The 27,398-nt window shown below is 45.8% G+C and overlaps 1 protein-coding gene across 1 annotated transcript; it reads left to right on the top strand.

Moving 5' to 3' along the window:
- Positions 1-9,686: 9,686 nt before the first annotated feature.
- On the top strand, positions 9,687-27,163 carry ZBTB34 (zinc finger and BTB domain containing 34). Its single transcript, XM_073541180.1, has 2 exons — positions 9,687-9,901; positions 25,579-27,163. Exon 2 carries the CDS (start codon positions 25,599-25,601, stop codon positions 27,063-27,065), a length of 1,467 nt encoding a protein of 488 aa, XP_073397281.1. The 5' UTR covers positions 9,687-9,901; positions 25,579-25,598; the 3' UTR covers positions 27,066-27,163.
- Positions 27,164-27,398: the final 235 nt, after the last annotated feature.

Here is a 27,398-nt window from a genome sequence, read left to right as displayed (position 1 = left end):
TATAATGCACCCCATAGTTCTTCATATAGTATAATGTATTCCCCATAGTCGTCGATACAGTATAATGCAGCCCACATATAATATAATGCAGCCACCCCATAGAGCATAATGCAGCCACCCCACAGAGTATAATGCAGCCCTGCCATACAATATAATGTAACCCCCACAGAATATAAGGCAGCCCCCCTCTTATAGTATAATGCAGCCACCCCTTAGAGCATAATGTAGCCACCCCACAGAATACAATGTAACCCCCATAGAATATAAAGCAGCCCCCCTCATATAGTATAATGCAGCCCCTCCATAGAATATATGGCAGACCCTTATATAGTGTAATGTAGCCCCTCCATAGAATACAATGTAGCCCTCCTCACATAGTATAATGCAGCCCCAATAGAATATAATGTAGCTCCCTCATAAAGTATAATAAAGCCCCCCTGCAATATAATCTAGCCCCCCATAAAATATAATGCAGCCCCCCGTAGAATACAATGTAGCCTCCTCATATAGTATAATATAGCCCCTTCATAGAGTATGATGCGATCACCACCATAGAATATAATAGAGATAATACAGCCCACCATTGAATATAATGTAGCCCCGAATAGAATATAATACAGCCCACCTCCCCATAGAATATAATGTAGCCCCCCATATTATATAACACAGCCCGGACCGGAGCAGAGTAGGAGCGGGAGCAGCAGCAGGTAGACCAGAGCTCGGCGGCGTCCTCGTCTCACACGCTGGCAGCCGGAAAGCAGCCATCAAGAACAGCGCCGTCGCACTGACATCACAACTCACGAGGCAAGTTCCTGGGGCTGCGTGAGTCGTTAGAGAGAGTCGGAGCCAGAGCCAGCAAGGGAGTCGCTTGACGCCACCTCAGCGCGCGCATTTAATGGTATGTGCACACGCGCATTTAAAGGGCACACGCACTAAAAGGGGCAGCATTTTTAAAGGGCCCCCAGCAACCCCCGGGGCCCACCGGGCATTTACCCGGTACCCCGCCAGGTCAGACCGAGCCTGCGCGGCTCTGCTCCGTACACCTCGTAGACACGCGGCTCCACACACCTCGTACACACATGGCTCCGGTCCGTACACCTCGTACACACGCGGCTCCGCTCCGTACACCTCGTACACACGCAGCTCCACACATCTCGTACACACAAGGCTCTGCTCCGTACACCTCGTACATACGCGGCTCTGCTCTGTACACCTCGTACACACGAGGCTCTGCTCCGTACACCTCGTACACGCACGGCTCTGCTCCGTACACCTCGTACACATGCGGCTCTGCTCCGTACACCGCACACACACACAGCTCCGCTCTGCACACCCCATACACACACGGCTCTGCTCCGTACACCTCATACACACGACTCTGCTACATCCACCCTGTAAACCCCTCCTGACCCCACACAGAAACTTTACCTCTTCCAGCATCATGACAACTAGCACAGCAGAGTCCTGCAGACAACGAGGCCCCTGATCATGTGACCCCTGACCTCCTCCCCTCCTGTGACCTTATCACAGGTCCTGTGCGCACAGAAAAGGACTTCATTGTAGGCTGTGGTGGGTCTATCTGCGAGGGTGAGGATGGGGTGCATGGGGGGGGGGAGTGGCGGCTCAGTGCGGGACGCGGGGGGTCAAAAACGGGACTATCCCGCGAGAATTGGCACGGTTGGGAGATATCATGGTCTGACCTGCCAGGCCCCTGACTTCCCCCCGGGCCCAGCCGCAGTGGCGACCACTGCGACCTTGGTAGTTACGCCCCTGCTTCCAACAACCATCTTGTCTGTCTCTCCCGTACACAGGAGCACTCGTTCTGCCAAGGACTCCTGCGTTCTCTATGAGAAAACCGCCAACTGACATCTCAGTCAGCAGCTTATCTCTAGGACAACAATCCAAAATTGGTCTAACCCAACCTACCTCTCCCCCAACGATCAGACAGCCGGCACCCCCATACACATCAACGTGTCTTCTGAACCCGTCTATATCAGTGGGTCCAGCCTTCATTAGTCTTATTTGTTTGGGAGCCTTCACAGTAGGTTATCCTGGGGATTGTAGTGTGCCAGATATAGGGTATGTTATATCCCGAGGGAATCATGTTGGGGATTGTACTATTCTATGTATAAAGTATAGCAGAATTGTATTATTAGTTATGCACAGTGGTCAGTTGTGTTGGGAGTTGCAGTGTTTGATATATAAAGAGTATAACAGGATTGTCCAGGAGTCCGGTCATGTTGGGAGTTGTAGTATTCTTTGTGTACGGAACAATAGATTTTTCTTCTGGTAAGTTGTAGTGTTATATGTATAGTGTATAATATTTCATTATGGTTAAAACCATTGGACAAGACATGTTGGGAGTTGTAGTGCCCTATGTATACAGTTGTCCTATCATGTTTGTGTCAGGAAGAGAGTTGAGCGAACATCTTCGGTTCCCCGCTTATTCAGCAAGCTATAGCGCTTGCGGAATAAGCTGCAGAGGAAACCCAGCTTCCTGGATCTCGCCGGCTGAACAGCTGATCGCCGCCGCAGCTGCATGTGTCGCGGCTGTGTCATTGTCATAGCACATGCTTGAAGCCGGGTTCTCACTGTAGCTTATTCGGCAAGCACTATAGCTTACCAAATAAGCGGGGAACCGAAGATATTCGCTCAACTCTAGTCAGGATCTGTTCCATGATTCGGATTCTGATAAGGAAGCTATTTCATTTATCTGTAATGACTTTCCACACCTGACTTGTCCTCACTTCACCTCCAGTGTATGCCGGCTCTCATTAGCTTATGTGTGTCGCAAACAGAGAGCTCCTGACTAATTAAGCAATGTTTTAATTATTTGCCAGGGCCAAAGTATATACTTCTGCTGCCAACTACTCCACAGAGATCCTAACTTGGCAAACACATGATAACTATGTGTTGCACTACAGCCCACAAACATCACAAGCGTTTTGCAATATTCCAGGATGTTCTCGAGTTGACACATTGCAGAGCCTTCACCCAAAGTCCAAAAATGTTTATGTCAAAACACCTAACTGTAAAGGCTGAGTAACGTGAGCTCTAATCAGGATCTGACTGTGGGCTATTGATTATACTGGTGTCAAACAATCCCCCAATGGCTGCAAACTGGGAGAAACTTACTAAGGAAAAGCATCGCACCATAGTATAACTTTGGGCCCAGTGCATTCCGATAAAAGTTATACCGTAGTGTGAGCCGTACCTTTGCTTTGCTTTGTAAAATTGTGATGACAGGTTCTCTTTAAAATGTACACACATATATATGTACGTGTGTGTGTGCATATATATATATACATACACCATATTTTTCGTTGGTAAGATGCATTTTTTTCCCCCAAATTTGGGGGGAAAATAGGGGTGCATCTTACAATGCGGATATACCTTATTTGTGCTGCCACTGCGGGTGTCCGGTGCTTGCCACCGCCGCGCTCTGTCCCCCGCTTCTTCTGGCTGCTGCCGCCGCCCTGTCCCCCGATGCTTGCCGCCGCTGCGCTCTGTCCCGAGCTGCGTGGGGGGCTCTGCCGTTCCATCCATGCTTGTTTGCCTGTGCGGTGGATTGCTTCCGGGAAAATGGCAGCCGCGCAAGCGCAGATGGAGATCTCGGCACTGAAATCTCGGGAGCACCCGGCAGCACCGGGGGACAGAGCGGGTGACAGCACCAGGTACAGAGCACTGTGACAGCAACACCCAGCAACACTGGGGACACAGCACAGCGGCAGCATCGGACACCCGCAGCGGCGTGCCACACATCAAAGCACCCCCTCATCCAAGCAGCAACGTTCCACTCCTGCTCTTCCAGCAGCAACCCTGGGACCCGACTTCCCACCACCCCCGGTAATCAATAAGATGCCTGGATTATAAGAAGCACCACCATTTTATTAAAAAAAAAAGTTTTTTCCTATTTTTCTCCTCAAAATTTGGGGTGCGTCTCATAATACGGTCTGTATATATATATATATATATATATATATATATATATATATATACAGTGGGGGAAAAAAGTATTTAGTCAGCCACCAATTGTGCAAGTTCTACCATTTAAAAAGATGAGAGAGGCCTGTAATTGACATCGTAGGTAGACCACAACTATGAGAGTCAAAATTGAGAAAACAAATCCAGAAAATCACCTTGTCTGATTTGGTAAGATTTATTTAGCAAATTATGGTGGAAAATAAGTATTTGGTTATTAACAATTTGGTTCATCTCAATATTTTGTAACATATCCTTTGTTGGCAATGACAGAGGTCAAACTTTTTTTTGCAAGTCTTCACAAGGTTGGCACACACTGTTGGTGGTATGTTGGCCCATTCCTCCATGCAGATCTCCTGTAGAGCAGTGATGGTTTGGGCCTGTCGCTGGGCAACACGGACTTTCAAATCCCTCCAAAGGTTTTCTATGGGGTTGAGATCTGGAGACTGGCTAGGCCACTTCGTTGCCCTGGCAGTGTGCTTGGTCTCATTATCATGCTGAAAGACCCATCCACATTTCATCTTCATTGCCCTTGCTGATAGAAGGAGGTTTGCACTCAAAATCTCAAGATACATGGCCCCATTCATTCTTTCATGTACACGGATCAGTCATCCTGGTCCCTTTGCAGAGAAACAGCCCCATAGCATGATGTTGCCACCCCCATGCTTCACAATAGGTATGGTGTTCTTTTGGATGCAACTCAGCATTCTGTCTCCTCCAAACACGACGAGTTTTGTTTATACCAAACAGTTCTACTTTGGTTTCATCAGACCATATGACATTCTCCCAATACTCTTCTGGATAAACCAAATGCTCTCTAGCAAACTTCAGACGGGTCCGGACATGTACTGGCTTAAGCAGGGGGACACGTCTGGCACTGCAGAATCTGAGTTCTTGGCAGCCTAGTGTGCTACTGATGGTAGCCTTTGTAATGGTGGTCCCAGATCTATGCAGGTCATTCACTAGGGCCCCCTGTGTGGTTCTGGGATATTTGCTCACCGTTCTTGTGATCATTTTGAACCCATGGGGTGAGATCTTGCATGCAGCCCCAGGTCGAGGGAGATTATCAGTGGTCTTGTATGTTTTCCATTTTCTTATTATTGCTCCCACAGTTGATTTCATCACACCAAGCTGCTGGCCTATTGCAGATTCAGTCTTCCCAGCCTGGTGCAGGGATACAATTTTTTTTCTGGTGTCCAACAACCCTTTGGTCTTCGCCATAGTGGAGTTTGGAGTGTGACTGTTTGAGTTTGTGGACAGGTGTCTTTTAAACTGATAACAAGTTCAAACAGGTGCCATTGCTACAGGTATTGAGTGGAGGATAGAGGAGCCTCTTAAAGAAGAAGTTACAGGTCTGTGAGAGCCAGAAATCTTGCATGTTTTAGGTGATCAAATACTTATTTTTCACCATGATTTGAACCAAAAAAATTCTTGCCAAATCAGACATGATGATTGTCTGGATTTGCGTTCTCATTTTGACTCTCACAGTTGTGGTACCTATGATGCCAATTACAGGCCTCTATCATCTTTTTAAGAACTTGCACAATTGGTGGCTGACTAAATACTTTTTTCCGTGTGTGTGTGTGTGTGTGTGTGTGTGTATTTGAAACCAGAAGCATGTTTATCTCAATATCTGACATGTAATCAGAATAAACCTTTCCCGTTTTAGGTCAATTAGGATTACCATAATTATTAATATTTGTCAGATGCCAGAATAATAAGAGAGAGAACATTTTAATGCATATTTATTACTGCAAAGTCAAAAGTTTACTTACAGATTACTATGTCTTTTAACTATTCTAGACTGCCCATATGATGATGTCATGTCATATTAATTAGAGACACACCTGTGGATTTATTTTAATGCACACCTGAAACACACTGCTTCTTTTTGTAGCATCATGGGAACGTCTCAAGAAATCAGCCAAAATATCAGGAAGAGAATTGCGGACTTCCACAAGTCTGGCTCATCCTTGGGTACAATTTTAAGATACCGGAAGGTGCCTCGTTCATCTGTACAAACAATTATATGCAAGTACAAACAAGATGGGAATGTCCAGCCATCATACCGCTCAGGAAGGAGATGGGTTCTGTGCCCCAGAGATGAAAGTGCTTTGGTTCAACATGTGCATATCAACCCAAGGACAAAAGCAAGAGACCTTGTGAAGATGTTGGCGGAAGCTTGTAAAATTGTGACAGTATTCACAGTGAAAAGAGTACTGTATCAACATAGGATGAAAGGTTACTCTGCCAGGAAGAAGCTATTACTCCAACAGAAACATAAAAAAGCCAGATTAATGTTTTCAAATGCACAAAGGAACACCTTAATTTTTGGATACATATCCTGTGGTCTGATGAAACTAAAATAGAACATTTTGGGCATAATGACCATCGTTACGTTTGGAGGTAAAAGGGGGAAGCTTAGAAGACAAAGAACACCATCCCAACTGTGAAACATGAGGGTGGCAGCATCATGTTGTGGGGTTGTTTTACTGCAGGAAGGACTGGTGCACTTCACAAAATAAATGGCATCATGAGAAAAGATTATGTGGCAATACTGAAGCAACATCTCAAGACATCAGCCAGGAAGCTAAAGCTTGGTCGGAAATGGGTCTTCCAAATGGACAATGACCGGAAGCATAACATCAAAAAGCCCTGATCTCAATCCTATTGAAAATTTATGGCCAAAGTTGAAAATGCAGGTGTGAGCGAGGCGACCTACATGACTGGATCAGTTACCCCAGTTTTGTCAGAAGGAATGGGCTCAAATTCTGACCAACTATTGTGAGAAGCTTCAGGAAGGATATCTCAAGTGATTGACCCAAGTAATTCAGTTTAAGAGCAATGGTACCAAATACTAATGAAAAGTATGGAAACGTTTGTGGGTCGCCCTCCCAGGGCTGTGGGGTACTCGGTACCGGGCTGGTATCAGTGGGATGTGTCACAGCGGCGGTGACCCGGACCGTGGCCCTGGGCGAAGATGTGAATGGTGAAATGTAGTTAAATGAATAGTTCGTGACGCCACCTGTGGTGTTCGGCAAGGGATGTGTTAAGCCGACGCTGCAGACAGATCCTCCGGGACAGATGGTGTGGTGCAGCAATGATGTTATAGCCCTCCACAGGCAGGGCTGTTGTCCCAGGGCAGTGTAGATGTGGAGACACTTAGATGGTGTAGTGTTTGGCGCAGGGGATGTATCAGTGCCAGGCGGACGGATGCAGGAAGGAATGGAGGACACCGGGGCATGTAGGTCCAAAGCTTTACTCACAGTCTGTAGTGCCCGCTTCTGTGCCGTGTCCTCCGGGTCAGGGACTCAGTCAACCTCCAGGCAAGATGGAATACTCCCTTCCACACTCCGCCAACTTATGTGCCTTTTCTGAACGTCTCCTCTATAGCGCCTTTAAGTGTGAAGATCTCCTAGTACTAAGTTACACTGGAGTTCCTCCTGACAGATGTTCCCAAGAACTCTACTTGTACGGCAGACAGCTGTAGCCTGCTTCGGGGACTCTCTACTCCTAAGTCCTGGCTCACTATCCGTGTTGCTGTTGTGCCCTCAAGTCTTAGATGGGAGTAGTGCATTTACAGCCAACTACTCCACCGGTGTCTGCTGCAGAACCATTAGTATCCATACAACCTCGGGGACCGGGCCCCGGCCTTGTGCTTAGAACTTCTAGGCAGGGTTCTTCCTCTAACCCACGTCCTCTGTGTTCCCTTTCACTCCTACGTTCCATACTTGTCTTTCTCTCCTATGGAAGCTCAGGCTTCAGTTCAATGTCTTTCTCCTTCTTTCCCCTTCTTTCCTTTCCCGTGCCAGCTGGCTTAGATCACTGAGGCAGCTGCAGCACTCCTTCGTCCATCCCTCATCCAGGGATCCCCACTCCTCTCCGAGTGGCTTCCTCGCTCAGCCTCACTCACTGACTGACTGCTCTCTAATCCTAAACCATCCCGCTCTTTTATGTGTGCTAAACTTCACCCGCCTCCCAGCACATTCAGTGTTCCAAGCAGGGAACCACCAAAGGTGCTCTGCTTCTCTCTAAGCAAGGAGCCGCAATGTGGTTTTGCTGAACTACTCTATTGTGTGGGGTGCGAGTGTTGGAGCGTGGTCAGGAGCCTCCAACTTACCTGGTTGGTGGGGCACCACACCTTAAGAGAAGGTGCAGTACCTCTGTGGCGACTGAGCCTCAGGGGCGCCACATTTGTCTTTGCAGTAATAAACTTGCCTTCAAACACTCTCTCCCTCATTATTCTGGCATTTAGCAAATATTAATCATTATGGTAATCCTAACTGACCTAAAACGGGAAAGGTTAAGGCTGAGTTCACACGTGGTGTTTTTTTCGCGTTTCCGCGGCAGTTTTAACCGCGCGATTTTGCCGCGAAAACGCGAAAAATAAGCATCCCATGCATTCCTATGGGATTCCGCAATGCTGTGCTAATGCTGCGGTTTTTACCGCGGCGGAATCGCTTCGCTGTAAAAACCGCAGCATGCTCATTAATTTGCGGAATCGCGGCGATCCCGCACCCATAGGAATGCATTGTTCCGCTTACTTCCCGCATGTGGCTGTGCCCACCATGCGGAAAGTAAGCAGAACAATTGCGGATGGTACCCACGGTCCGGAGGAGAGGAGACTGTCCTCCGGGCTTTGGGTACCATATCCCTGTAAAAAATAGAATTTAAAATAAAAAATATTGTTATTCTCACCCTCCGACGTCCCGCGCAGCCTTCCCGCTTCTCTTCACGCTCCCGTTCCCAGTAGTCCTTTGCGAAAATGCCCGCGATGGCGTCCGATCTCGCGGGATCGCGAAGTCTCGCGGTAATTCGCGCGACGTCATCGCGAATTACCGCGAGACGTCGCGTTCCCGCGAGAACTGACGTCATCGCGGGCATTTTCGCAAAGGACTACTGGGAACGGATGCGCGGGACGTCGGAGGGTGAGAATAACACCGTTTTTTATTTTTTTTTTACAATCTATCTTTTACTACTGATGCTGCATAGGCGGCCTCAGTAGTAAAAAGTTGGTCACACTCGTCAAACACTATGTTTGACGAGTGTGACCAACCTGTCAATCAGTTCTCCAAGCGATGCTACAGATCGCTTGGAGAACGCTAGCATTTTACAAGCTAATTACGCTTGCAAAATGCTAGTTTTTCCGCGGGAAAATCGCGGGAATTTAAAATGCGATTTTCCCGCGGACTGGAATTCCGGAATTCTCGCGGTAATTTCCGCGAGAGTTCCGGTACGTGTGCACTTAGCCTTATTCTGATTTCATGTCAGATATTGAGAAAAATATGCATGCGTCTTTTTATATAGTGTCTGGAATCTTCTGGTTTCAGCTGTACATAATGTCTGTGCCTGCTAGCTGTAAACTGCTGCTCTGACAGGCTTGTGAAGGTGGCAGCCCACCCTGTTATGTGACACAGCGCTGATGTCTCCGGTCTTGGCAGCCAGAAGGGGTTAACGCTGTAACAGATCAGTGGGGTCACTCTCCAGTGTTTGTGAAACTACAATTCCCAGCATGCACTGACAGCCTGCTCTGCTAGGAGCTGTAGTCTCCCACAGGTTGTGCCTACACCTTGACCACCATCATGGCTGCCCCCATTGAAAAACATTTTAGAACACACACTCTCTCTGCCTCTATCAGGACCTTCATGACTGTTCACTTCAAGCAATCTCAATAAAGTTGTACGGGTCTTCGGGAAAAAAAAATCGCGAATTCCCTTGGTAGTGGTGACGAGGCGTGACTCGCACAGCTGGGCGTGGCCTCCGGAGCGAGAGAGCGAGATGCCGACCCGGAAGTGGCCGCTGGGCGAGGCCTGAGAGCGTTTCCGGCAGCTGAGGAGAGAGGAGCGCCGCGTTAGGCCCCGGCACTGGCCGAGCTCTCCGGAGCTATGTGAAGAGGAGAGAAACGGCTTATTCCCGGCAGGTGAGGCCGAAACCAGACTTCAGGGGAAGGTAGACGGGTCCCAGCGGCATCTCCTCCCGGGGCTCACCCCTCCCCCACTTTTCTTACATGTATAGCTGCCGGCGTCGCGTATTGAAATCCTATTAATATCGCCCTCAAGTGGACACCCTCCGCTATTGCAGGCCGCTTACTGAAAAGCATGAGGTCCCCAAAGTTCCCCTTCTCTGCTGCTACAGCAGGACTACCTACCCCTAACCGTACCCTCCTTCTACAGCCTGTGCCACTTCCAAAGAGTCCTGGGTGGGCTTGCCCTCATTACCTTGTTATAGACCCTTCCCCCATATCCCTAAAAGTCCCCTTTCATCAGACACACCCTGTAGTTACACACTACTCCATTTATGTGACATCCCTAGAGCGCCATAACCTGTACAGATATCTGACCATTCTCTGTGCAATCTATATTATGAGTGTAAGTAGTCATATTGATATCTGCCAAGAAACCGACAAGAACTGGTGCTAACAAAATGTATATGTGTTACTCGGGCATGTTTCCAGCCCGATTGACAGTAATAATCTTTATTTTATATAGCGCTAACATATTCCGTAGCGCTTTACAATTTTGCACACATTATCATCACTGTCCCCATTGGAGCTCACAATCTAAATTCCCTATCAGTATGTCTTTGGAATGTGGGAGGAAACCTACGCAACCATGGGGAGAACATACAAACTCCTTGCAGATGTTGTCCTTGGTGGGATTCGAACCCAGGACCCCAGCGCTGTAGTGCTATCCACTGAGCCACTGTGCTGCCCATAAGTAAGTCATCACTTACTTAAATTCCCCTGATGCAAAATAGCTGAGTCGAAAGATCCTTAATAGAGTTGTTTCATCCCCATACTGTTTTCGTATTGTCGGCAGCACATCCTGTTTATATGTAGCAATGTGCTGCTGACAACCCATAAAAGATGCTGACTGCTGCCACATTTATACTGGCCAATGATCGGATAACAAGTGTCTTGCATACACATTATAGATCCTCTTTAAAAAGACCCTTGAGGGCTGTGTCATGCATTTCATGGTTATGTCCAGGCCACGCTGGAAGTTGTAGTTTCACAACATCTGGAAGTTCACAGATTGGAGATTGATGGACTAACATATTACCCAGGCTGGTGCTGTGCTAAAATTGATCCTGTTCACACGTCTCACAAAGGAGTTGCTATTTCAATAAAAATTTCCATGCAATCGCTACTACTTCTGTCCTGCTGAACTGTACACAGGATGTATGCATTCACACTCAGTTTTGCAATTTCATTTCCATACCGCAAGTGCATATTCCGTATGCTAGTGTCGCTCTGTACGCTGTAATTTCACACTGGAAGGAAACCTTGGTTTGGAGTGCACTTAAAGGGGTTGTCCACTTTAAAAATAGTAAATGCATTAAACGCTGAGGATTCGCTGGTAAAATCAGATGTGCGATATTCAGGTACTTTTAGAAGCATAATATCAGTGATTTATGCATTCTCTGATTTTTGGCAACCCGTCTGATGGAAATTCACCTGGGTCAGGAAAACTCATGGACGTCATTAATGTTGGTGGTTCATAACCTTTGTAATTGTTGGCGTCTGCTCCCAAGAAGCTGACATTGAGCCCACGCTTAGCACCTCCGATCATAACCACGATGTGTGTACCGTAATTAATCATCCCCTTGAGGGTGAATTCACAGGCAGCAGAATGATTATGAGAATTTGTGCAAAAGTCCTGCTCCTATGTATCTGTATGAAAGCTTTCCTAAATTAATAGACAAATCAGATGTATATAATGGATTTTTATGGGCATACACCAAAGCAAAAATTAATGACAAGATTCCATATATTTTAGGTCTATGTACGATTTAATTTCCTTTCTCATTTTTTTTAAAGGCCATTTGTAAAATGGCAGCAGACTGTTTGCTCATGACAACTGCTCCCCTTTCCACAAATTGTGTGTTCGATCATTTTATTTACGCATTGTGCTGGCATTCCTTCTTTCCCTTTGCCATCTTCTAGTAACCTGTCTTCTGCGCAGAAGCTTTTTTCTTTTCCTACCCTCGTAGTAAAATGTATTTATCCTGGGTGTGGGAATAGAGGGGCTACATTGGATGAAATCTCCCATGTGAGGGCTGCACCATGATATTGGCTCACAAATTATGCAACCTACAGTCACAGGTTTACTTTTTTGCCAATTTAACTTTTTTTGTTTTCAGCAATTGCAAAACTGCCAAAAAATTGTTTTGGAACATTTAACATAGAAAAAGTAGTAATGCTGCGATTTGCACATTGTCAAACAATGGCTTGTGGTTCCAGTCTTCAGGTGGACATACTTGGCTCGATATATCTGGGTCAACGTTGTTCCTGGTAATGAGAAACGGAATCAGAAATGCTTGTCCGTTCTTACCAGAGATCAAAAAAACATGTTTTGTTTCAGTGTTGTCTGATGAGCTGATATGCATGGGCACCTACCGAATCTTCCTCCACGGCATAAGAGAAGGATCCAGCAGGTCGAATCTCAACATGACTGATTCTTTGTTCCTAGGGGAGACAAACCACTACCAAGGGTGTTAAGGATGGTTAATACCTCATTGAAATGGACACTGTAGATAGATGGCAATAAAGTCCTTCAATCCAGAAGCTCTCCCATTGCTTTTTATAATTTGAGTGGTATGGGGAGGGTTAAGAGTATTTATATGGTGCTAATCATGAGTTTTCAGTCTTGCTACCAAGAACATCTACAAGTTTATCACAAAACTCAAGATAAAAAGCGGACGGCACCGCTGTTACCGTGTGACTTCTAATGATGTGCGGCATACAGAAGCCTAGCAGCTGGGAATCTCGGGTGCCAGACCTGGAAACAGTCAATCCTGGGAATCCATGCAAAGAGAAAAGGTCGCACTCATCGAGATGGAAGTTTCACTGATTTATTGACATATCATGAACATGTCAAGTCGGGGGAGTGACATAAGGAGTGCAAGAAAGGCTGACAACGGCCGTTTCGCGCTGCCCAAGCCGTTGAAGCGCTCGAGTAGCGCGAAACGGCCGTTGTCAGCATGGATCTACAAGTTTATACAAACGGAAACTCTTAGGTCAGATTGACCCTTCCATCTTGCCTGTGATGTGTCTTTCTGAAAATTCCATTCAAAGCCAGGTACAGATGGGCCTCTGTACGGCTGTTTTGGGGACTGCTTGATGGCTGCGACTTAGCTCAAATAATTTGTAGCATTGCCTAAAACTAAAAAAAAAAAAATGCCGCTGAAGCTCAGGATCGTGGATTTGGCTACAGCTTTACCTCCTGAGCTATCATGCATTCCTTGGTTCTGGTCGTCTCAAGTTACACCCCATCCATCCCCTGTGACTGCCTCTTGCAAGGCTGTATATTAGCCAGCCTGGTTACCTTTTGAAATGCCAGATAGTTGAGCATGAAAGCCTCCCCCCACCAAAAAGACAAAAGGAACGTGCTATCAGATCTCTAATCATTTCCTACGGATAGTTTTTAATGGACAGCACCCATCCATCCTTTTTCTTTTCTTACCTATCAGGCAGTAGGTCGTGCTCTATTATTTGATGCACGTTTCCAGGCGGCTATTACGCTTTCATCGTGGGTGCATGTCCTGAGCCACCGCGCTCATTTGATCCATGTGCTCTTTGAAGTTCATCCTTTTACTTCAAAGTTGTTTTTTGCATTTAGTATAGCTGTTTACCAGACGTGTGCTACTTCGGCCACATGTGGTGAGCGTTTATGCTGAGGAATAATTTGAAGACCGTCATATGGCCCAATCTGAAAATTGATAACATGTAGCGTTCCTAGTTTGTTTGTTTTTTTTTTCTTTTGTTTTTTTTTTTTAGGTAGTTGGCCTTCCACAGGCACATGTGGTTGCACAAGAAATGTACTTAGTATACCTCCAACCCATCCCCCATCCTTGGAATTTCGGCTCCCTGGTATGAAGGATTGTTCTCCTGCTGGGAGTATAGCACCTTTTACACTAACCTTCCCCCACAGCTGGTGATACTATTTGCATCCAAGGTTATGCATGGTAATCATGTCCTTTGTGAATTGGCAGATTGCTTGGCTTTTCTCTATTGCCTAAATATCCAATACCCTTGTGCTCATGTTAGTCATCCAGATAGCTGTGGGGACCTTAGATATTTGTCTGCAGACTGTCCCTATGCCAAATAGGTTTTAAAGGGGTATTCTTATTTCATGTGCGCCGTCACGCTGGCAGGTGTGGTCTAACCATGGACCCTCTCCAATCAGAATAAAGGGGGTGCAGAGCTGATTCAGCCATGTGACCCGTCGGTGCTTTTACCTGCACAGCTGCACTCTTGGCTTCCTGGCTGTGCGGGGAACTGCAGCTGCATTCATTTATATGAAGGACTGGGGGATTTTCTGGATTGGTGGGGTCCCAGATGTATGACTCATAAAGTGATACAAGATCCCTTCACTTAGAAAATACCCCAGTCTTCGCAGAATTGCTAAATCGTGTCAGTCCTCATAATAGGGTTAGACCACGTCCATCTGTCCTTACGAAGGGTTCCTACATTAAGGTGCCCATACACGTTTCATAAAAGTTATCTGAACCTATTTTGGCACGTCTATTAGACCATCTAATGTGGATAGGGGCCCCCGCCTCTGCCTCAACAGATTGATGGAATTTCTGCTTCCGATTAATTGGTTTTCAGGGAGACAAGTTGCTTTTTCTTCTTTCCCTCCCATTGAAAACAAAGCCATCAACTATATAATGTGTATGGCCAGGCTTTTGTGATCTTCCTTTAGCCGCAGTGTTTACAGTGGTTTTGGGTGGCGAGCATTTACGCCATGGAGATCCTCGAAGACATGAGACTGGCTCACATGTTTGATCCTTGCAAGCAACCGTACATTGTACCCGTAAACCTGCTGCCTATTCAGTCACTTAAGCTATGTGCACACGTTGCGGATTCTGCTGCGTTTCCGCAGCGGTTTTGGCCCTGCGGAAACGCAGAAGTTCCGCAGACATGGTACAGTACCATGTAACCTTATGGCTTTTCAAATCCGCTGTGCTCACGATGCGTTTTTTTCCGCGCGCTTTTGCTGCGATTTACAAACCGCAGCATGTCAATTGTTTGGGCGGTTTCCGCAGCGGTTTCACACCTTTAACATAGTAGAGGTGTGAAACCGCAGGGCACTTTACCTGCGGTTTTACCTGCAGATCCGTGCGGAAAAACCCGCAGGTGAGGCAGCATACTTACCCTTGAGCTTTATGGAGCCAGGTTTTTTGAGGTCCTTTTGATCTTAAGTTTTCTTGAGCACCTTAAAATAGCTTTTTTTCACTCAAGGAATTAGCTGCCTTTGTCCTACAGACTTTAAAGCAGCCGCATCAACATGTTAGAACTGCAGCCAGAGGCGCATACTGTTCACTGCACATCTCGGGAATGTCATCAGTGTAGTAGGTAAGTGTACTAGAATTTCTCGTCGTTATAATTCCTGAATTTTAGCCACAAAACCATGAGTGGCCGCGCAGTTTTCAGGATAAAAACGTGATATTGCTTTTAAAATCTTGCCCTCAAGTGTGATTTTGCTCTTTTGGGCTCCACGTTTTGAAAATGTCTTCAGTCACATAGAAATAAGCCTTAGGCTAGTTTCACACTAGCGTTTAATCCACGCAGCGCACGGCGCCGCTAAGCCCCGCCCCATCCGGTCATCGACGCCTACTATTGCACATGGACGCTTGCGATCTGCGCACCCTATCTTTAGCATAGGGTGCGCTGGCCGTGTGCTAGTAGGATTTTGGCGTGCGCTGCGCACTTTTGAAGGTGCGCCCGTGTGCGCCGAACGCAGCATGTTGCATTTCGGCACGCTCGGCTCACCTTCAAAAATGCGCAGCGCATGCCAAAATCCTAGTAGCGCATGGCCAGCGCACGATCTGCGCACCCTATGCTAAAGATAGGGTGCGCAGATCGCAAGCGGCGATGACCCGATGGGGCGGGCAGGGAGCCAGCAGAGGGCGGGGCTTAGCGGGCACCGTGCGCTGCGTGGAATAAACGCTAGTGTGAAACTAGCCTTAGCTGCTTTAGCAGCTTTTATTCGGAATATCTGAAATCTTTACTAGAAATAACGTTGTCTTTGTCCATAGGCGGTGTCTGATTGTATCTCACTTTGTTGACTGATCCAAAATCCTTAGGGTATGTGCACACGATCAGGAATGGCTCAGGATTTGACACAGGTGAAATCTGCACCAAGCCTGCATCTGACATCACTGGCAGGTCACCTGCGTTTTTTCCGCATGCGTTTTTGATGCTTTTATTCATTGCACACTTTTTTTGTCACTTGAAATTAAATCTAATTGAAATTTAGCTTATGGGAAGGAAAAAAAAAAAAGTGATTTCCTGTTTGCAGATATGTTGGGGTATGTTCCCACGGTCAGTAAACGCTGCGGGTTGGACACTGCATACATTTGCAATGTCCAACCCGCAGCGTCCAGATGTTACAGAACAGTGAATGAGATTTCAAGAAAGATTTCATGCGGCGTGTCTTTCCAGACCGCATCATGTCAATTTATGCGTAAATTACCCATTTATGTTCATTAGATGTATTAAAACCGCATTATCTTCCTAGTCACATGCGTATTAAGTGCGGGAACGCAGGTTACTACGCATGTGTACTAATTTCAATAATGGTGAATCTTGTGGCACAGCCAGAAGTACAGACACAGGAAGTGGAGGAAAGTACAGAGAGGTCCCCTCCTTTTTAATTAATGAATAATTAAAAAAAAACAAATTACTGTAGGGTCCCCCTGTATTTGTTAACCAGCCAGAGTAAAGCAGACTAGTGGGACTGGTATTTCAGGCTGGTAGGATCCAATATCCATGAACCTTACCAGCCTGATAACACCAGGCCGCAACAGTCTGCATACCTTAGATGGTTATCAAAAATAGTGGGATCCCTTCCAAAAAAAAGTGCGTGGGGTCCCCCTATTTTTGTTAACCAGCCAAGGAAAAAGCAGACAGCTGTGGCCTGGCATTCTTAGGCTGGCGACGTTCATGGATTTTGGCCTGCAGCCGCCCCACAATTGACACATCCGAAGATGCGCCAATCATGGCACTTTACTCGGCTCTTCCCACTTGCCTTGTAGCTGTGGCAAGTGGGGTAATATTTGTGGGGTTGATGTCACCTTTGAATTGTCAGGTGACATCAAGCCCACGGCTTAGTAATTGAGAAGTGTCTATAAGACACCTATACATTACTAATCCTACAGTTAACGTGGTAAATAAAGACAGAATAAAGTCCTTTCATTTAAATTATGACACAAACTCCTTTAATAGATCTTAAACCATACTTACTGCATCGCCTATTCCACCGATGCCCTCGTTCTCCTGTAAGAGAATTAAAATAAAGCAGCAATATCCTTGTCCGCCGAGAAGATATAGATACTGTCCCACGACGAGTCCAGCTCTGCTACATCTGGATGCCTTTGGCTGAATGGTGGCATTATGCCACCACTCAGCCTGACATCCAGACACAGCGGAGCTTGAAGCTGATGACCGGAGATAACCCGATCCCCGATGGTCACGTGCACTGCAGTACTCGCAGTCAGCTGATCGTGAGAACTTGGCTAGTGACCAGAGATGTCCCCGGTGGTCACGTGCACGACATTTATCGTAATCAGCTCATCGAGAGAACTGCAGTGTACGCGAGCTTCCAGCTGAAACAAGGTACAACATTATTTAAATTAGTACACATGCGCAGTAAGCTGCGTTACTGCACTTAATACGCATATGACCAAGAAGATAATGCGGTTTTACCGCACCTAATAATAGTGAATGGGTAATTTACGCAGTGGAGACATAAACTGACATGCTGCGGTCTGGAAAGACGCGCAGCATGTCCATCTCCACAGGGAAGCCAGAGGCGTCTCAGGACGCAAAGTGGAGATGGGATTTCATGAAGTCCCATCCACTATGCTGTAACATCTGGCCGCTGCGGGTTTGATGCTGCAAAGGTACGGAGCGTCCAACCCGCAGCGTTTACGGAACATTCCCTTACAGACTGTAATACAGACGTGTCCTTAAGTAATCCTTTTAGGGGATCCTCAGCAACATCACCCACAGCATTACATTGCTGAATTTTCCTATACAATGAAACACATCATCATGCGTTGACATCCAAGTTATCAACATTTGAATTCCCAATAAAACATGTGGGGAGATTCTCGGAATCCCTCACTTTCCTCAACCCTCTCCCTGCACCCCAGTCTAGGAAAGCCCAGGCCATCGGTAAAGGTTGTTGAACAATTTCTTTGACAGGGTCTTCCCATGGATATTTTCTTTAATGAATACAAATTCAGGGTGGATGAGGATTCGTTCTGCATCGGTGTCCTTGAGCCACACAGTAAGGGCCCCGTCACACAGCGATCTCGCTAGCGAGATCGTTGCTGAGTCACAAGTTCTGATCGTTGTAGGAAAGGCCAGGACTTTTCTTTGGTCGCTGGTCTCCCGCTGGCCAGCACGCATCGCTGCGTGTGACAGGTGGGAGACCAGCGATCAGCTGGTAACGAACGTACACATCGGGTATCCAAGGGACGTGCGTCCCTTAGAAACCCGATGTGTATGTTAGTTACCAGCTCGCTGATGCAGGGGGCTGGTAACTAACGTACACATCGGGTTTCTAAGGGACGCACGTCCCTTGGATACCCGATGTGTACGTTAGTTACAAGCTCCCTGCATCAGCGTGCTGGTAACTAACGAACACAGCGATGCCGCGCGCGCGGCGTCACTGTACTGATCGCTGGTGAAGCTGTCTGTTTGACAGCTCACCAGCGATCCTAACACGTTGATATCATTATCGGGATCGCTGGTGAGTCGTTATGTGACGAGGCCCTAACTGTCGCCCACAGGAATCGGTTGCAAGCTCTCACATGGTCCCTCCCAACCGTCCCACCCACAAAAAGTACTGCCACATTAGGCCCCTGGGCCTCGGATGTGAGGTTCCTTTTCTGCCTGTCTGGACGGGTGATGCTAATATATCCAGGTCAGTTGCAAGTATGGCTACAGCGGGAGTCAGATCCAGGCCGGGTGCTTGAAGATGGGATGAGACCCCTCGAGCACCGGCTGGCAGGGGCATTGGTAGTCTGCTTTACCCCCTTTCCAGCTGGCACCTCAGATTTATGGTTGGCCTTGTAGGTATTGGCAATCTGTGTGGCCTTGCGCCTCCAAAGATGAAGAAATTGGCCCTTCACCATCGGGTCCTTTAAAGGGAATCTGTCACCCCTTTTTTGAGATATCATATAATATCATTCAATTGTGTGTCACATAAGGATTCTCTTAGTACTTTTGCTTCCCCCTGACCCCGCACCTGTCATGGATAAATACCTTTTTTATATTGGTTCAGATGTATGTAAACCGCCGCTGTCCGGTCCGCTGGGCGGGGCTTATTCAACTGCTCCTCCCCTCCCTGTCTTGCTCTATGCATTTCTTCTTGTGTAGAGCAAGACGGGGGGGTGTGTCAGGTAAATAAGCCCCGCCCATCGGACCGGACAGCGGCAGTTTACATACATCTGAACCGATATAAAAAAGGTGTGGGGTCAGGGGGAAGAAAAAGTACTAAGAGAATCGTTATGTGACACACAATTGAGTGATATCATTATATGATATCTCAAAAAAGGGGTGACAGATTCCCTTCAAGCCCTTGAAGGTGGTAACCGATAGTCCCTGGATCAACTGCTTGGAGTTGGTTCTGTGCCTGTCCACCACATAACTGTAGCAGTTGTTTGGTCCACTTTGAAAGGTCTGGAACTTTTTTTCGTGACACTTCAGTAGTCAGCTGATATTTCTTTATCAGGGCCTGTAATGGCTTCATAGTTTCCATCTTGTTCTTAAGGGAGGGCAGTGAACACCTCCAGAACTTTTCCTCATAGCCCTGGGGTTAAGTATTGAGCCCACTGGTCATTAGACAACTGGTACTGCCTGGAGACCTTTTCAGACCGCATCAAAAATGTGTCCAGATCTGCGTCCTTGTCCATGGCAGGAAAATGCTCGGAATGGGGTATAAGGGTGTTGACATTACTGGACTCCCTGTTCAGTGGGATAGATTGTTTTGTTTTTTTTTCCTGGAGTCAGATTATCGCCATCTGGTGGTCTCTTTCAGCCTGTCGCTTGCCTTGGGCCTGTCTCAGCTAATTCACGCTCTGCTTTGTGTTATTGTAGTACAAGCTGCATTTGAGGTTTATATCCTCCTAGATAATAATAATAATAATAAATTTTATTTTTATAGCGCCGAAATATTCTGCAGCACTTTACATTTCAGAGGGGATTTATTACAGCATAACAATAATCACATACAGTACAAAAAAATGGGCTGAAAATCTCAGCTTATATTTGAGTATATACGGTAAATGTCTGTTCTGTTCCTGATCTAAGGATCTCTGCTTTTAGTTGAGATGAGTCTGTATTGCACTTTATATACAAAAGTTTACATACCCCAGCAACATTTTTGCTTTCTTGGCCTTTTTCCAGAGAATATGAAGAACACCAAAACTTTCTCCACTCATGGTTAGTGGTTGGGTGAAGGCATTTATTGTCAAACTACTGTGTTTTCTCGTTTTAAATCATAATGACTACCCAAAACATCCAAATGACCCTGATCAAAAGTTTACATACCCTGGTGATTTTGGCCTGATACCATGCACAGAAGTTGACACAAATGGGTTTGAATGGCTACTAAAGGTAACATCCTCGCCCGTAACCTGTTTGCTTGTAATCAGTGTGTGTGCATAAAAGCTGAGTGAGTTTCTGGGATCCAGACAGACTCTTACATCTTTCATCCAGCCACTGACGTTTCTGGATTGTGAGTCATGGGGAAAGCAACAGAATTGTCAACGGATCTATGGGAAAAGGTAGTTGAACTGTATAAAACAGGAAAGACTCCAGCCCTATAGCTTCCATCACCAGTTGTTTATACAGGCTAATTGGACACCCGTAGGTAGTGTAGGTCTTCAGGCGTGTGGTTTACAGAGCTATTAATGTTCATATATTTAATCTGCAAAGGTAGGCAGTGTTTGTAAAAAAAAAAATAAATAAATAAAATATGCAGGAACAGTAATTACAATGCACGTTGAAGTGTCAGCTCTTTCTCACATCCCAGTATATAATTAATCCCATATGTTCAATGTGAGGATATGTCCCCTCTCCAGAGATGTTTTTATGGATTTTAGTTTTCGCTACCACACTGATACATTCTGTTATTTAGCTCACAGTTGAATTTCGAGTTTGGTAGTATAAGTGTACAGACATGGTTACGCTCGTTAAATGCCATCAGTATATCGGAAACCTGTCATCAGTTTGGTCGCCAGCTGACTTCTCCTTGACCGATTTCTACCTGCTCCGATCCCATAGACTGACTGTGTAGATGGGGAGATACCTGTTAGTCAACTGAATTGGGGCAGGGATAAGCTGTCCTTGGACATCCCTTTAACTAGTCATCCAAGACCTAATTTTATGCCAGCTTTTCAAATCCGTTTCAGAGAAATACATACCTTGTTACAAATGCACATCCAGTGCCTGACTCATTCTGCCCTTAGTTCAGACAGCATGATTCTGATGACTGACTGGTTCCTTTTTAAAAGGGTTGGCTGATCATTAGACAATCTTTTTGATATGGCAGCCTTCACAAGCTGATTTTGCTGCAGTAAATTGCTTTTGGCTGGTTGTGTTTTTTCAGAAAAATTTAGTTTCACGTCCTTCTACTCTTGGACAGTCCTGGTTTACAGGAACCACTGACCCAAGATGGAGACATCCTTCTCTAACCTCCTTCTGTCCAAATATCTTAATTAAAGGGCCATGCAAAAGAAAAAAACCCTCAACCCACTTTGGGGGGGAATCACCTGGTCGCTCAGTTCTAAATCATACTGCTTGGAAATGAATGGTTGACAACATAATACATTAGACACTGCAGCTGATAGAGGAAGATTGGCGTGTGGGATGGTCGTCTCTAGAACATTAATAATAAAAGTTAATACTGCTGGATGTTTCATATAAAGAAATGTGCTTCACACTTCAGCAGCAGGTAATACCCGGCGTGTGAAGGTTGCAGTAAGCCTAAGGGTACCGTTACACCTAGCGACTCACCAGCGATCCCGACCAGCGATATGACGCGGTCAGGATCGCTGGTGAATTGCTGGGTGGTCGCTAGTGAGCTGCCACTCAGGCAGATCTCACCAGCGACATCGCAGGGGACGGGGATTGCTACTTACCTGTCAGACGCGGCGATCCTGCGTCCTCCCGCCCGGCTCCACGCGTCGCTCATCGTCACAGCAGGAAGCGCCGCAGGAAGTGGACGACGAGGAATGGTCCAGCAGCTTCTCGCGCGATCAGCAATTACCAGCGGGGGAGCCGGTCGGAGGGAAGTATCACATGCAGCCGATGCTTCCCTTTATTCCCCGGTACACTGCGATCGTGTTTGATCGCGGTGTGCAAGGGGTTAACGTGTCGGGGGCGGTCCGTGACTGCCCCTGACACATTGTGCTGGGTGTCAGCTGTGATAATCAGCTGACACCCGGCCGCGATCAGCGGCGCTCACCATGTGGGCGCCGCTGATCGCTGTGATGTACTATCCTGTCCCTGGGAATTAAGTCCCAGGGAACATGGACGGGATAGTACGTCACTTGGCAGTAAGGGGTTAAGCGAAGCTTCTTTTATGCATTTTTTGAGCGGATTTTTTGGTAAATCCGCGGGAAAAACGCGAAAAAAAAAATGCTGTGTGTGAACACAGCCTTAGTAATATGTGCTTTTATATAAAGCGTCCTACAGTGATAGCTATGATGCAATTGTATTCTAAGTATGAGACTGACAACTCCATGTATTTCTTATGAATTGAGTGGCGTTCGTTTTATACAGCTTCACTGCTGTAAATATGGCGATCTTCATTCTGTCACTACAGCATTGTTTGTTTCCTACGTTTTGCAGAAATCTGGTCTTTCCAGGCTTTGAGCATAATACGCAGCAGATGAAAATGACTTTTTCAGATCTATGCAAATACATTAATGCGGCGAGAACGTCTGAATTTAAATATATTCTCCATGAATATCAATATCTGTTTAGAGAGCCACAGTAAGAAAAAAAATCTCTGCCATCCGTCTCCCACCCTGTTAACCTACTTTACTGCAGAAACCCGAATATTCTTGCACACGTCAGTGGATTTGCAAGCGTTCATCTTAGTTACTAAATCCCAGGGGCAATTAGTTTTTGTTTAGGGGGAAATAAAAGAAATGTGGAAGAAAAAGCCATTGTGCTCTTATTTAACCATACTTGTGCTGAGCCTTCTGATAGTCATTGTTACACACACACGTCCTTAGGCACAACAACATTTACCGTATATTGCTCGGCTGCTCATTAACAGTGGTGTGATGTGGCGTTATCCGCTACATCTTGTAATTGTGCCACCGCCATTCTGTCTGATAATTTCCCGGGTGATAAGTGGCTTCAATTCGGGCTGGTTAGCTCTCTATACACTACAGCTGCTGAACATTGAATATTGAAATAATGACTAAGTATGGAATGGACAAGGCAACTGTTAGGTGGATTCATAACTGGCTTAGTGATCGGACCCAAAGAGTGGTCGTAAATGGCTGCACATCCAGTTGGAAGAATGTCTCAAGTGGGGTACCACAGGGCTCTGTCCTGGGCCCTGTATTGTTCAACATCTTTATCAACGATTTAGATGAAGGAATTGAGGGTAAACTGATTAAATTTGCTGATGACACACAGCTAGGAGGGATAGCTAATACTAGAGAAGAGAGAGAGAGGATTCAAAAAGATTTAAATAAACTGGAGAAGTGGGCAGCAACTAACAGAATGGTTTTTAACAGGGAGAAATGCAAAGTACTACATCTGGGCAATAAAAATGAAAAAAGCATATATAGAATGGGAGGAATAGGGCTAAGTGACAGCACATGTGAAAAAGACTTGGGTATACTAATAGATCACAGACTGAATATGAGTCAACAGTGTGATGCAGCAGCAAAAAAGGCAAATGCAATTCTAGGATGTATTAACAGAAGCATACAGTCTAGATCACGTGAAGTCATTATTTCCCTCTACTCCTCTTTGGTCAGACCTCATCTGGAATATTGTGTCCAGTTTTGGGCACCACATTTTAAAAAAGACATCAACAAACTGGAGCAAGTTCAGAAAAGAGCGACCAGAATGGTGACCGGTCTGCAAACCCTGTCTTATGAGGAAAGGTTGCAGGATTTGGGAATGTTTAGTTTGCAAAAGAGAAGACTGAGAGGAGACTTAATAGCTGTCTACAAATATCTAAAGGGCTGTCACATTGTAGAAGGATCAACTTTATTCTCATTTGCACAAGGAAAGACTAGAAGCAATGGGATGAAACTGAATGGGAAGAGACACAGATTAGATATTAGAAAAAACTTTTTGACAGTTAGAGTGATCAATGAGTGGAACAGGCTGCCACGAGAAGTGATGAGTTCTCCTTCAATGGAAGTCTTCAAACAGAGGCTGGACAGACATCTGACTGGGATGATTTAGCAAATCCTGCTTTGAGCAGGGGGTTGGACCAGATGGCCCAGGAGGTCCCTTCCAACTCTACGATTCTATGAACATTAATGTATCTAGATTGTGAAAAGAGTCCATAGGTCAGCAGACATGTAATGCTTCTTCTACGTGTCGGCACTTGCAAAAAAAAAACCCTGGGAAAGCTCTGGGGCATAATGAGGCCAGGGTGGCATGAAAATGGTAGAATAGTTAAATAGCACTGCTGCAATAATAAACATGACCCATCTGCATAGTAGAATTTCAGATCATTGAGGACTACATTGATGACTAGTGCGGTGAGGACTTGGTGTCCCGTGCCATCATGGGCCCCCCAATGTTGAGATCTTCATCACCTATCCAGTGGGCAAGTGCCAAACACTGATTGTAGTGAAAACCTTACGAAAAAATGCTTGTTCATTTTCCGTAGTTGAAAAGTTAAAAAGTGAGTCTAGTATATGGTTAACCATTCTGAAAATGGCAAGATTTCAGTGGGTTTTTTTTGTTTGTTTTAAATATGGACAATTAATTTTTCCAAAAATACATTTAGCATAAAAACATGATTGAAATGGGTTGTCCAGGTCTGGGATGAACCCGATCTGACTGGTAGACTTTTGAATCCTCAAATCATGCTCACCAGACACTATCAGGATTCGTCAGAGCAGGCGATCACGACGTGACCACAAGTGTATGCAATTTTCATACATGCGGTCACTTGCTGGCTAGACGTCCTCTGCCTCACTTAGTTCACTTGTGTTCACTTGGCCTTGATACATGTAGTCGGATTGTAGCCAGAATTATGTAGTAACGGAGAATCCTGACAGCGTGTGGTGCGCACACTGTGAGGTTTCAGAAGCCTGCAGTCAAAGTGATTGCAGACTTTCATCCCAAACCGAGACAACCCCTTTTAAACAATTCCATTCTAATTACACACTATCTGTAGAGTTCCTGGCTTATGTTTACTTTTTGCAAATTGGTGTTAACCTGCCTGGATGACCCCTTTTAAGAGATACTGCTTTTTTTGCGCCTTGTGAAAACCTTTGTGCATCTGTTCAGTGGTAGTAAGCATGTATTTCTTATCTAGATAACAGTTCAGTTCTGTACTTGATGAAGAGTAACATTTTGCTTTTTGTCTTTTTTAGAAACTTGAACAGCAGACAAGATGGACAGCAACAACTTCATCCAGTTTGAGGTGCCGGAGTACAGTAGTACAGTCCTAAGCCAGCTCAATGAACTTCGGATGCAGGGGAAATTGTGCGACATAATCGTCCACATTCAAGGACAACCTTTCCGCGCACACAAGGCAGTCCTTGCTGCCAGCTCTCCATATTTCCGTGACCATTCAGCTCTAAGTACCATGAGTGGCTTAACAATATCTGTTATTAAAAACCCTAATGTTTTCGAACAATTACTGTCATTTTGCTACACTGGAAGAATGTCCGTTCAGCTGAAGGATGTCGTGAGCTTCCTAACTGCAGCCAGCTTTCTCCAAATGCAATGTGTCATTGACAAGTGCACTCAAATTTTAGAGAGCATCCACTCAAAAATTAATGTTGTAGAAGTAGGCGGAGAAGATGATCAAAATAACCATAACGGTGTCAAGGATGATAGCTACTTTGCAAACCCCGTGGATTTATCTCCACCATACAGCGGGCATGTGCGACAGTCGATTGTAAGTAATGAATTAAAGATGGATGGCTTGGCCAGCAAAAGTCTAAGGATCCGTCCTCTAGAAGAAGGACAGTCAGACAGGGGCAGCAGTGGAAGCAATTCAGAACATGAAATTCAAATAGAAGGAGAAGCCGAACACGGCGACGCGAGAGAGAGTCAAATAACAGAAGTCAAAGTCAAAACCGAAAAGTCAGATCGGCCAAGTTGCTCCGATAGCTCCTCACTCGGTGATGACGGCTACCACACTGAAATGGTTGATGGAGAGCAAGTGGTGACATTGAATGTAGGTTCCTACGGGTCTGTTTTGCAACATGCATATTCCTTTTCACAAGCTGCTTCCCAAAATGCCAACATATCCGAGCCATATGGGAGCTTAAGCAACTCTAGTCCTTCCAGATCCATGCTAAGCTGCTATCGAGGAGGCCGGGTGCGCCCAAAGCGAGCATCAAACCTCATAAGTGAGGTGCCAAACAACATCCAAAGTTCAGAAAATGAAACTGTCGTGAGCACGCCAGCTTACGAGAGCAGCCCACGCGAAAGGCCAAATCGAGGCTACTGGCATCCCTACAATGAGAGACTCATCTGTATCTACTGCGGCAAGACTTTTAACCAGAAGGGGAGTCTTGACCGTCACATGCGTCTTCACATGGGCATCACACCTTTTGTATGCAAATATTGTGGCAAGAAATACACACGCAAAGACCAACTGGAATACCATATACGGGGGCATACGGATGACAAGCCTTTCCGGTGTGAAGTGTGTGGCAAGTGCTTCCCCTTCCAGGGCACTCTCAATCAGCATTTACGGAAAAACCACCCAGGAGTTGCTGAGGTGAGAAACCGAATGGAATCGCCAGAGAGAACAGAGGCTTTCGTAGACCAAAGTGATGTTTCAGTATCGGAAGTGAACATGGACTCGAATATTGATATTCACACAGTCACTACTACACCCGAATAACTACATGCCGCCGCACACTGTATAAAGCACACAGCGTTAACTAATGCCTATTTTTACTGCTTATTTGGTAATCTCTTTAATACAGCAAATGCTACCCATTTGTCTTTGTGGAATGCTTCTTGATAATACGGAGACTTTATATAAGATATCTGGGTGATACACTAAATGTATGTTTTACATTGGCATTTTTTTTTTGCTTTTTTAAGGAGACAGGGTACATTTGCACTCCTGAAGAAGCATATAGTTAGAGGTGAAAAGTGGAAATTTTCCTTTCTCCCTTTTGTGAATTATATTTTATTGTTATGAAAGTGTTTTATCAAGAAATTCTATCTA

The sequence above is a fragment of the Dendrobates tinctorius genome, unplaced genomic scaffold (genome assembly GCF_039654945.1).
Source record: "Dendrobates tinctorius isolate UK_male_01 unplaced genomic scaffold, ASM3965494v1 ptg000120l, whole genome shotgun sequence".
In the NCBI taxonomy this organism is placed as follows: Eukaryota; Metazoa; Chordata; class Amphibia; order Anura; family Dendrobatidae; genus Dendrobates; species Dendrobates tinctorius.
Note: the sequence above shows the minus strand (reverse complement) of the source record. Positions and strands in the feature narration are given on the sequence as shown.